The sequence below is a fragment of the Paramacrobiotus metropolitanus genome, unplaced genomic scaffold (assembly GCF_019649055.1).
Source record: "Paramacrobiotus metropolitanus isolate TYO unplaced genomic scaffold, Prichtersi_v1.0 Parri_scaffold0000063, whole genome shotgun sequence".
In the NCBI taxonomy this organism is placed as follows: Eukaryota; Metazoa; Tardigrada; class Eutardigrada; order Parachela; family Macrobiotidae; genus Paramacrobiotus; species Paramacrobiotus metropolitanus.
The window spans coordinates 30,349-42,773 of NW_026570283.1; the positions used below are offsets into that span (position 1 = coordinate 30,349).

Below are 12,425 nucleotides of genomic sequence, written 5' to 3' on the forward strand. Positions count from 1 at the left end.
AGACAACACAACAAACTGCATTGCAGGTACTTGAAAGTTGAAGGATGGTTAATTTTTTAGTTTTAAAAGTTTCAACGGTTTTAAGGGTTTAAGCAAAATATTACAAGCTTTGATTTGCACAGTAAATTATATGCACGAAAATTGATATTGTAATACGTCCAACATAAATTGCGATTGCGGCGCACATACGGTAGTTGCGTTCAGTGTGAAGGTTTGTGAAACTACCAGCTTTCTTTGTAGACAAATAACATATTATTTTTCCGAATGCCATTTAATGCCGGTGTCCGTTAATTAATATCACACAATTATCGAGGAAGTGGAACTTATCGCAAGCAATGTAAAATGATCAAGTGCAACATGGGAACAAAACAAGAACGACAATAATAATCATTGCATTAACTGGTACACACTATTTAACGAGTATACTTCAACAACAAAACCAAAACGTCAGAAAAACAAGAGAAAACAGATCTATTTATACAAACGATATACATCGGGATTGTTGACCGTTGAGGAGCTGGATGACTGGGAGGAACCGCTCCATGCCATGGTCTGGCTGGCGGTGGAGGGCGGCTCGAAGTAGTTGCCTTTCTGCCGCTTAAGACGCCGGTACATGGCAATAAAGGCTAAACAGCAGGACAGTGTGGCCACTTGGATTATGGCGGCTGTTATCCCTAACGCCCATACAAGGGCGGTCTTGGTGCACACTAGCGACCGGCTTGGTGGTACTACAAGGATATCCAAAGTTGAAATAAATTATATTAATATAGGCCATAAAAATATTATTTAAATAATCTATAAAGAGCTGAGTTTGTTCTGCAGACACTTTTCTGTTATTTGAAGAATAAATCGATAGCAAGATATTCTTCGTGGATTGTACCAACGCTAATGATATATGTAATTAGCAAAATTATTAGTACTTCGTATTTATATCGTATCTTGACTAAGTTTAACTTACACTGGGCTTCATTAACAACGCCGTCTTTGCCAATAGTGGGTGCCCTGTTATTCTCGGTATCCACTAGAATAGCCAACTCCATGGTCAGTTCGCGATCTTCCACGGAAGTGGCGTTATTGGGCGCCGATCGACGTTTACGAAGAAGACTAGCAGCGCCGGAACAGTCAGGCTGCAATCAAATGCACAGATAATTATGTTACCTTGCAGTCTCTTACGAAAGTTCAATGTACCAATGGACACTTGTCCAAGCAGAAAGACACGGTAACGCGGAACTTTACGATGGAATCAGATGCGAATTTGAAAGCGGCGAATCGAGAGGTTAATGAGTGGTCATCTTTAATTTTGGCCATTGCGGGAAAGATGCTTGGCTCTACGGGACATCTGAAAAGTAGCTGTGTTCACCATGTTTTGAAATTCAGTAAAGCTCTGGTGAATCCTGAATTAATTGGGAAAGCCCGATATGCATGTGAAACATTCCATACCAATTTTTTAAGTACAACGATTTTAGTTATTAACAACTTTTCATCTGATATACCCTCTTCCGTCGACCAGCTGCAGCGTCTCATCACCCGCTCCGCTCATTGCCACCAGATCGCTGGCTGATATCCCAAAAGCACTGGCCTCGTCGAGCATGTCAATTGACAGAATCAGCGGATCCCCCAACTGGGCGCCCTGCACCTCCTTTCCCGAACCGTTGCGGATCTGAAGGCGGACTTTTGGCAGCGCCGCTACCCCCGAGACGGTCTGGGTGACGTTGGAGTGGTTTGGGTCCATGAAACGGGGTGGTACACCCTCAACGGTCAGGTCCTGGATGAGAGTTACTTTGGATGCCGGGTAGTCGCAGGCAATTCGGATGCGCCGATCACTGTCGCGTAGAACGATCGGATGCATCTAAAAAATGAGGAGAGATAAAAGCAGAAACTTATGTTGTTTTGGCCGGCATAGTCTTTTAATTAAGGGAGCTAACGCAACATTAAAGAGAAACCATTGAACGAACTACAGCTAGAGCTATTATGTGTAAGACAGACTTTTTTTAAAGAATTTTACCACTTTTCTCGATTTCCAAATTGTCGAATAAAGTACCCCAAAAAAGTGCTGCGAACAGAATGTACAGATACAGTCTTACACATACCTGAACGACGACGTCATTGACAAAGGTTCCGTTACCCTACATGTGAAAAGCAAAAACAGCGAAGGTCATTGCCAGTCAATAAAGTACGCTTCATGGGCTGCGGATAGCAAATAATTCAGAGTTAGGCAAAGTTTAAAACGTGCCGCATGTGCTGCACATTTCATAAAGTAATAACTTTACTGAAACAGTTTCGTGTCAAGTGTATGGCCAATCATCACTATTTTAAGAGAAGATTACTCGCAATTGCGTACCAGACTTTTGCTTCCACACTCGTTGCCTTCCAGTTGCATAGTTAGTTCCACTTGGAAGTCATTGTTCCCGACCACGACACACAGATTTGGTTTATCCGCCTGGAAAAGGAGATCAAACATGGGCATTATAATGACATTTCAAAAACGATCTACTATATCCAAATTTAACGGTCGCAAACAATTTTATAAATTGATATAATCACTATGCATTGTACATTGTAATATCGTGAATTTTAGGCAGTGTTTTTTTAGACAGCGTTTACATAAATAAACATATAACTGCATTTGTGGAAAATCTATGGCTTGGTGAGATTACTTTGACCTTTGTTTAAGGAGGTGAAGTTACGATCCGTTTCGTAAAGTTAGCTACTATGTAATTAGTCATCAGTTGTTTTGTCAGTGTACTTACCGGATAAAATCGACCGTTGAATGGCCGATTGAGCTTGAGAATGGCCGTCATGGAGTTGGGACCGCAGCTCATGCTGACTGTTATAAAACACAACAGACAATTAGCTAGCAGCGTTAATTGGCAGTGTATCTTAACTACCCATGAATACACTGGCGCGCAGCACTCTCTCGCAATCACGCCAGCCGGCAGAGCATGTCCAGCCTGCGGTCAGGACTGCAGCGATCACACCGATGGCAGTCAAGCGGTCAGCTGTAGGTGCATGCCACTATATATGCCGGAGACCGGAAATTAGCGCCGGCTAAGCGCTGTAAGCGAGAGATGTGCCCGCCGGGTCACTCAACGTAACGCGCCGGTGATCATCCGTAAATGCGCCACAAACGCTCTTCAGCTTCTGTTGCTCACTGGTACTGCTGTAAATTCGCCTGAACAGACTGGGCAGGGAGTAACGGGCGCGCCAAAGGTAACGCGTAATTTATTGCTCGTTTATATGCTTTCGATGGAAAAAATATCTAGATCAACTTCTTTATCGATGTGCATGGTCTTGTATGCCGCCGAAAAGTTTTTGTATCCCGCAGATCATTAGTTAAACAGAACGAAATTGCATCAACTGGATCAGTGGAAAAAAGATAATTCTTATGAATATTACGTGTTGCTGTTTTCAAGGTTACTGTGGTAAATTCTAATGATGTGTTAAAACAAAAAAAAAACTAAATAGTAATCAGTAATTAGAAATAAATACGCAAAAAGAAAGAAAAGGACGCAAAAAAAACAAGAAACTACTACTTGCTACTTAAAAAACACGCGTGATCTGCATGCTAGAACAGCTGTTTTTCCAATAATATGTGTACAGGTGATATTATGCGGTTTCCTTACCATCAACACAATCCCCACGTTCCATGAAACCTGTCAGACTTTTATCCTGCGCCGAACGGGTTTGCTGTAGATCGTTGTTTGCATTGATCAGGCTAATACGATCATCTGCACTCAGCACGCAGGTCTTAGTGTCCTCATCATATCGGTATGCTCGGCAGACAAAATTCTCTTCTTGGTGGCAATATGTTTCGCATTCTTTGATACTGGTCGTATTATCCAGTTCCGTTTCCACCGAAAACAAATTCTCTTCGACAGCTCGGAATTCACACAGATTTGGCTCTAAAACAAACCAAGGCTTATTAACTTTTTTTACACTGATTAAAGAGTTAGCAAATGTACGAGTATGTCTCATGCATCTCATAAAGTTTTGTTCCGAAATACACTAGTCACAGCGCAGTGAATTTAATTTATTAAAAAAAATCATTCTTCCTTAGTTTAACGACACCAACCTCGTCATGCCTTTATTTGCTTACTTTAATGTGCGAAGAACACTGCTGTAACTACGAGTATTAATGTTTCTACCGTTCTTCAAATGCTCCTTGAGCGCTCATAACGGATAAGCAGTTCTCACCGGGTGCACACTGATTCTCCAGGTAGTCCACCTGATCCTGGGCGGGGTGGAAGGCCTGCGGTAGGGTGCGGCGACTATGCCGACTGAGCCGGCATTCGGATGTCTGATAGTGGTACTCCGCTGAGCGACACACAAACGACTGCTCCTGCAGGCAGGCACTCATACAGTCCATCCGATTGGCCACACTGTGCAGCACCAGGTCGTCATTGTTGACCAGCTCCATGCCCACCACACGCTCGAACGCCCACTCCTTCTTGCATTGTAATCCTGCATTAAAGGAGAAAATTACTCAAATTTTTATCACTCGCCAGAATGCATAAATTAAAAACTAATCGAAATTCGATAACGCATAATAGGTTACTACTGCCTGTTAAAAACGGAATCGAAATTATCGATGAGCTTATTACTTTATACTTCGTGATCCATATTTCAGGCAGAGAAAATTCAGTAACTACCCAGCGGGAGCTTAAACACTTTACACTGCACTGAACTATGGAGGACATAAAAATTTATTTAATGTGCCTCTGTCGTACTACAATACAATACATGGTACTGTAACATAGACACTGTATGTTACAATATCTTATAAGTACTCGTGCTGTAAACCGACTACTCTATGTTTATTATCAAATTTATAGCTGCCACTGAATAAATGTAGTGACAACAATTAAGCAACTGGAAAAATGAACAATCATTCCGCTTGAAAACAAATTAAGAAATACATTTTATAGGATTTCAGTATATGCAGCACGTATTTCACGATATCACTATTAATGTTACAAAAGGAAAACCCAAACCAAAATTTTTACCGGCACAGCATAAAATAAATAATTTGAAACCATCTGTAGTACCAAATTAAACGGCAAAAAGTCTTGTCATTGCCGAAATTTACCGCAACTGAATTACGGTTATTACTGACTTGTCTACTGTATGTCCTTACCGGGTGCATTGAGACAAATCTTCTCATAATAGGCAAATCCCGCCAAGGCCGTCAGTTCCGCCCTGGACTGTTTGGGCCGCTGATACAGCAGCAGACACTTGGCCTTGTTGTAGTCAGTGATGTAGGCCACGCAGTGCTCAGCATTGCTGCACTGCCGATTACAGGGAAAGGTCAACTCTGTGGAGCGATTACTCAGTCCGCCGGCCAGTGTCGTCTGGGTGCGATTGGCTTCGTTTAAGATCATGGCCGGTGACACAGCGCTGTCCAGTGTCCGTTCGAACGCGATCAGGCCGGTGCAGTTGAGAAAGGGCAGTTTGCCAATGCTGTTCATCTCGTCTAGGGGCTCATCCGTGCGGTTCTGTGTGTCGGGTAGGGTGGGCGTGGGGGCGGGAAGGGATACGGCGATGGCTATGATGTGAAAAAACTGTCTACGTTAACAACATATCTGTATACGTACAGAGTAAACAGCGTACAAAATAACTGCATTATGTGTACCATGTCAGATCCTGGAAGTATTAATATTTTCATGTTGCATATAATATGGAAGTATGTGTGTACGGAAGCGCAAAAAACAAGTTAGGCAATTTTCTTTTGCTACTCGTTCAGTAGCACTACTTCTATGGTATGGAAAGTATAGCTTTTGTGGCACTGATATTTGTATTCTGATACGGATGGGATGGTAGTGTAATGATTTCTGAAAATAAAGTCACGTAAATGTCAAATTTAAATGTCAAAGTGTGCCTAATACGTATATGGCAGAAAAAAAATTTATTTTTTAAAATTTATTTTCTTTTACTTCCAAGCCGCAAAAAAATCTACAAAATTGCCTGACCTGCTTAATTCATCTTTGCACTGAATGGGATTACACTGAAGCACGACAAACACTTGTGGCTAGCGCGCTTACCGGATACATTATTGTTAGTGGATTGAGCACTGACTACTCTGGACAATTGGCACACAACGGCAATAGACAGGGCAAAGGAAGCCGATACGACCACCGTCCGCTCCCGCATGGTGGCTCGGATGCAGTTCCGGTGGAAAGCAGCTGTTGCAGTGGTGCCAAATAAAATCCAACAGAATTTCAGAACAGCCGCACTATGGAAATGCAGTCGCGGCCTACGGAGCCGTTGCGTAGTCCAAGAATAACAATGTCAATTTGGAATAATCACTCACAAAACAAAGATTCTGAGTACCATTACAAGTTGAAGTTACCACAAAAGCTTAACGGAACTCAAACACAAAGTAGTGTGGTAACCCTCCGCAACGCTCAAGCTGTAACCTGCCCGACTGAACGCACACCTCGGAAATGAAGACCATCTTTAAGCCGGGACTTCGGATAACCTGCGACATTCTATGTGTACGTGGTGAGCGTACGTTGGCCAACAGGTGCATCTGAGCGGAACGTACGTACAGACGCTGCGTACGTCACCCAGCCAATTAGATCAGTGCAGTCGGTGCAAGGGGACCTCGCGAGGGTGAGAAGAGTGAGAGAGTGAGAGTGCAGGCGCCAATGGCCAGCGCAACCAAGGCCATTCAACTGATTGTGAGATTCGCAACTGGGCATGTACGACCTGTAAATTATACACGAATGATACTCGTATAGACTGACCAATTTACCCGCCCGCTTTTTTTCGCAATCCATGCTGCATATGCTGATGTGCAGGCTCCGGAGACCATGCACAACCATGATACTCTATGAGGATACTTTACATCCTGTGCTGCTTGGGTGTTGAAATCACTGAGGAAAATCATTAAGGAAAAGTGTATTAGATGGTTAACTAATAGGTTTTTAATTGCCTAAATACTGCAAAGTATTTAACTATCATCGATAAGAAAAAGACTGTTGATTGACCCCCACTGTTGATTTAAACATGCGAAAAAACATATGTACTCGTACATCTGACTAACAGCGTTACGTTTTCTTCCCTTCTTAAACTTTGCAGTTTGCAGCTCTGCTTTTAAGGATTTTCCTTTAACTTATTTATCTCTCTTTCTTTTAGTTTTTTACCTGCTCTGTAACGTTTTGTAAATTTATTGTTAAGATAGCGTTTTCCCTGTTTATAGAGACCCGACGTGAAATAAAAATCGAAAGGTTTTGACAGAATCGTTTCCTGCCCAATTATCACTGACAAGTGGCAGTTGACGACATGCCGTATATTCATTTTACAATAGGTGTGCGTACCTGTAGATCTATGGTCAGCGGCGGCTAGTGATGCGTTAAACTGTTTTTGAACTTAACAGCCGACTGACCACAGTCTACGAGAGTAATTATACGTTTTACCAGCCAAGCTATATAGTGGAAAGTCGCAACAAAAACACAGTCATGAAAAGGGTAAGTGAATGTTAACGTTATATTCCGGCTAGGAAGCGAGGTGTGGAGTGTAAACCGAAACTGTACGAGTTGCCGGTAGCGCAGAAGGACACACCACATCTTCCCCGGAAATAAACATCGCTGTGCCCTTCACAACGTCCATAATAAAACAGATTTGTTGTTTTATTATCACTGCCTTGAAGTCTTGTGTATGCGGGCTGCGGCACGTTTAGGTAATCCATCAACATTTGCCATGTTTTCTTGCCTCGCTTTCAGCAGATTGCGGAAAGAGAACACACACTGATTCATGTTTATTGCGTTATGGATTCGGCTTACACTTAACATACGTTTCCTTCTCGAGGTCACTTTTTCACAACATTGCTGAAACCATTATGATAATAAATTAGTTATGAGTATACTTCTCAGTTTGTTGCTAACATCGTTAAGAAAATTATTTACAAAATGTAGAACTGCAGCGCAGATTCGCTGCATTTTTTGTTGGTATCCGATTGCAATAATAATATTTAATTTTAGAAAATAGCGTAGTGTAATATTTGAGCAGTACTTTGTGAGCGACATGCAGCGCAATTTCAAACATTTGTGGTTTTTGTGATTGTGCCGTGGTCGGATTGTTGACATGTGTATGATGTATGACCTTGTTCAATTTGCACATGCGAATATAATTACTGCTATTGTACCGCGTTGATATCGTTTGAAGAAGCCGTAAAACGTTTTTCACCTGCTGTTTTACGGGCAATCTCGCAGCAATCACCACAGAGATAAAAAACATTAACCAAGAGTGTATGTTTTTATTTACAAATTACGATCCATTAGAAGTTGAGTGTTTTTTATATTACTTGCGGCTCTACGTATAAACAAATTAATAAATAACCAAATTAAAATGAGATATTTTGCTGCACCGAATTGCATGTTTTCGAAAATAAGAGTATGAAAACAAAATTTAAAAAATAATAGGCAAATTGGTAGGCAGAACTGCTCGGTATTGCTTTTAGAGCTAATTCAAAATGTTCATTCAAGTTTCGATGCTGTAAAATAAATTTCATGTACTGAAGCCAGATTTATATCGCGCATAAGTAAAGAAGCTACATTTATATCGTAAGTAAACATGCGTTTGTAGATGTGTGCAATGGAAACGAGTAAATTTCGGTATCCTGCGGCGATTGTGCATGTTATACTTTTAAATAACAGAGTAGCAATATCAGCGACTGCCAATTCCCACGCCGACCACACTCAAAGAGCAGCTTCCATAGATCATTATGATCGCATATAGATATTATACAAAAGCGTGAAATGGAGACGATCCTCACAAGCACGAATAAACAATCGAATGTTTCCAAATTGTATCTATGATTTATGAATAATGCGCGCAGTTCTTAATATTGCTGTAACAAGTCGGACTACTGATTATGTAATGGTGTGAATGTGATTAATTTGTCTCGATTAAACACTGAACTTGACCGCGCAATATGTATTTTAATGCGAAGCTAATGATCTGGAACGTGTTGTTGGCAGGAAGAAAACGACCATTTCGGCGCGCAGCTACTACCAGACACCGTAGTACTAAAATTAATTTCGATATTTATATTACTAGTTCTCCTATTGTTGGCGGTAAAACTCATAAATGTGTAATTAACCGATTTTTTCACAGGCACACCAGTTTATATATGAATCAGAACATTAACAATGAGCTCGTAGAAAAATATTCCCACATCAATAACATAATTATCTGTATAAAAGCGTGTTGTTACTGTTGTACACAATGTACTGTACTCCCAGATGTGGGTTTTCTTAACCAAGGCACCGCTTTACAGAGGAAACTGTATAGATTTAAGCAGATTGTGAACGGCTTCCGGGTCAACAGCTGAGCGGGCAACAGGTGGTCTGGGACCAAAATATGCTCCAAGAACGTTGTTCAGGGACGTAATGGCCTGTCAAATTAAACGTTTGTTGCAGGAACCATTCTATAGATTGCTGCACGTACCGAAATGGGACAAGTGATTTTTAAAAACATTCATCAGTCACTCTTCTTAAAACTACATCACCACGGTTGCCGGATTCGCAACTGTATTATGCTTATTTGAAAATATTTAATAATGCAGCTGGGCTTAATTTAATCATGCTGCGCACGATACTCGTTATGCATACGTTTTTCTTTTATAATAATAACAAAGTTTTATCGTAAATTTTTGATGGGTGCAGCAATTTGAGGTGAATATAAATAGTAAGGTAATAAATTGTATTGTAATTTTTATATATTTAGTTACGGTGGCCTTACTTCCGGTGGGAGGGTGGCTGGGGCCACTTCGTAGATCAGCCACTGAGTGATGTCATGATTAAGGATAGCTTGCAGGAATCCAGCGAATAATCCCGGAAAGTTAATGGCTTCAATTAACGGTTCGGCCATCTACAGTTATAAGTGATCATATCAGATTACATATGTAAGCAACTAACTATTAAATCAATAATCTGATAACCGTACTTCTAGGGAACCTGTGTAGCTCGGACTGGGAATTACGCATTATTGTTTTATTGACATTCCAGAAATACTATTTTTCGCAATGGAGGATAGGTCATACTGTCTTCCTGTACCGTATAGAATTCCATCAATTTTTTCAAAGTCGCCATCAGACTTTCCACGGTTGCCGCCTCAACTCCCAGGGCGGATGCAATCAGATTCGTCAACAAATCGCGCTGTTGAACGAGTTCCCTAGTTTGGACAACGTTCAATGGAGCTGGGGCTGGTGCTGCAATATTTCATTTTGCTTCATAATATTTTGTATAATGTTGTATTACACGCGTAAATACGTGTACTTCCGAAGTATACTTGTATATGCAGTGGTAGAGAAAAGTCGAAAGGGAAATGTGTGTCTGCTTAACCTTTTTCCTGAATCTATCTTTGGTTTTGATGCAATTTTATAAAAACTTACTCCAGTTGCGCGCAGAACTGCTTTTGTACGCTTAAACATTTACAGTTTAGTATCTTATTATAACGATTTTGGGTGATCATCAATATATTAGCAGAAAATCGAGATAATCAACAGTGCGGTTTAAAAAAAATTGTTTATTGTTGATATACAGGTCGATCGCACCAAGTGTGGGCAGTAACAAAATATTCCCCATTGCTACCATTAACTCACAAAATCTTTTTCTTATTTTTTTATGATAGTTCTTGTTCTAGAGCAACTTTTTTAGTTATATTTCTGCGGTAGAAGTTAATACGCAGGGAGCGGAAGCGGAATTTTTGCTTTCAATTTTCCTCCAAAAATCGCACTGCTTAATAAGAAATATTCATGTGCAGTCAATAATTTTTTAAAAATTCTGGGCGCGTGAGAACTGGCAAAGAATATTGTGGTTTCCTAGTGGTCCTTTTCTCACTTTCTTTTAATCAATAACGTCTGGTCCAACGTGTTCCGCGCTCTAGGCAACCACATTCTTGGGATGGTAGCTTTTAACGTACAAGTCTATGAGAGACACTCTTGTTTTAAGCCCGCTACGGGCAATATGCGCGCTAGAATCTTTTGCTAACCATTATCGAATACCTTTAAAGGCACTCAATAGTTTACAAAAAAGTTCACAGAAAAACATCAACTACTGAATTTTTGGGAGGGGCGGTTATAAACTTTAAAAAACTGGCCCCTACCCTCTTTTATTAAGCCCCGCCCTACTCGTTGCGGCCGCATCAACGGATTTTAGTTTTAACATCACTGGATCCGCAATAAAAAGTTGCACTAATAAAGATGAAAATAAACAACAAAATTGTTTACAGAATTATTTTTCAAATTATTTTACTCAACTGCCCACACTTGGTGCGATCGACCTGTATCTGTATTTGTTGATTGCCAGTTTACATGTTCACCTTGCTTAAATCCAGCGAGCATATTGAGAAATTGTTGACCAATAGCATTTCCCGCTAATACTGCATCATACTGCGCTGCAGGCGAGGCATCTAGATGAAACCAGAGTCAGCATAGCAGGGTTTAGGAACTCGGTCTGGATGCAGAACAAATGTCCACTTACTTCCTTGTTCTCGCTTGGGAATAAAGGATGCAGAAGCCACGGCAACCACCGAAATAACGACAAAAAATTGTTTCATTTTGCTTTTCTTTGTATTTACTAGTATAAATCCATCCACGAGCTCAATCAAACCAGTTATGTGTTTGAAAAACTTTAGTTCACAAACGGAAGTAACAATCAAGATATAACCTTGCCTGAAATCGATAATTACTATGGGGAAACTTTTAGGATAACTTAAAAGGTCCTAAAATTTATCAACTTGATAGCAATACATACAAATGGAGATTATTCGACAATTTCCAGAATCGGTTGTTATCGCATGTGAGTACACCATTTGACACTGGCCCCGATGGTGTTGTTTTACCGATAAGATTATAGCCATTGTTTTAAATTATTTCAGTGGGTCTGAACACTTTTACCAGTTGAATTTTCACGGTTTTTATCGTAAGATGTTCGTCATAATTAGTATGCTGTTAATTCCAAACATGCGTTAGAATTTGGCGCTATGTATTTGCTTACATTAATTTAGTCGTTTTGTTTTACGCCTACAACTTCATTGCAGTGCGTTAACGCACAAAATTATTCAAAAGCAGTTTAAACAAATATGACATTCTAAAATAATTATCTGCACTCTCAAAATGAACGTGAATGTAGAAAGGTGGATTAGATTAAGAATTAAGGATAATTATATAGATTATTATAGCATTAACTGTACGTACATGCACAGTAACGGAAATACCGGTAGAGTAACTTTTATTTAAAGGTTGCCCTTTATCATAAAATGAATAAATCTAAGGAGTGTTACATCGGAATTAATCGTACAATAACTGATTTAAAAATAGGCACTGATCTAGGATCGCATAAACATTGCTCCAACGCTGTATTGTGCATCAAGAGTCTATAGCACAGCACAGCATAGTGTGCTGTATAAGGTAATAGGCGTTG

General features: G+C 40.3%; 2 protein-coding genes across 2 annotated transcripts; both read right to left on the bottom strand.

The window, feature by feature from the left end:
- Nucleotides 1–264: 264 nt before the first annotated feature.
- LOC129593719 (uncharacterized) lies at nt 265–6,439 on the bottom strand. Its single transcript, XM_055490165.1, has 11 exons — nt 6,039–6,439; nt 5,135–5,542; nt 4,195–4,461; nt 3,624–3,902; nt 2,751–2,827; nt 2,342–2,440; nt 2,091–2,126; nt 1,494–1,849; nt 1,189–1,339; nt 959–1,127; nt 265–728 (listed from the first exon to the last, which is right to left on the bottom strand). The coding sequence occupies exons 1-11, from the start codon at nt 6,145–6,147 to the stop codon at nt 472–474; spliced, it is 2,208 nt and encodes a 735-aa protein (XP_055346140.1). The 5' UTR covers nt 6,148–6,439; the 3' UTR covers nt 265–471.
- A 2,602-nt stretch (nt 6,440–9,041) lies between these two features.
- Nucleotides 9,042–11,728, bottom strand: LOC129593758 (uncharacterized). Its single transcript, XM_055490216.1, has 5 exons — nt 11,484–11,728; nt 11,323–11,412; nt 10,056–10,210; nt 9,742–9,870; nt 9,042–9,394 (listed from the first exon to the last, which is right to left on the bottom strand). Exons 1-5 carry the CDS (start codon nt 11,557–11,559, stop codon nt 9,272–9,274), a joined length of 573 nt encoding a protein of 190 aa, XP_055346191.1. The 5' UTR covers nt 11,560–11,728; the 3' UTR covers nt 9,042–9,271.
- Between the last annotated feature and the right edge of the window lie 697 nt (nt 11,729–12,425).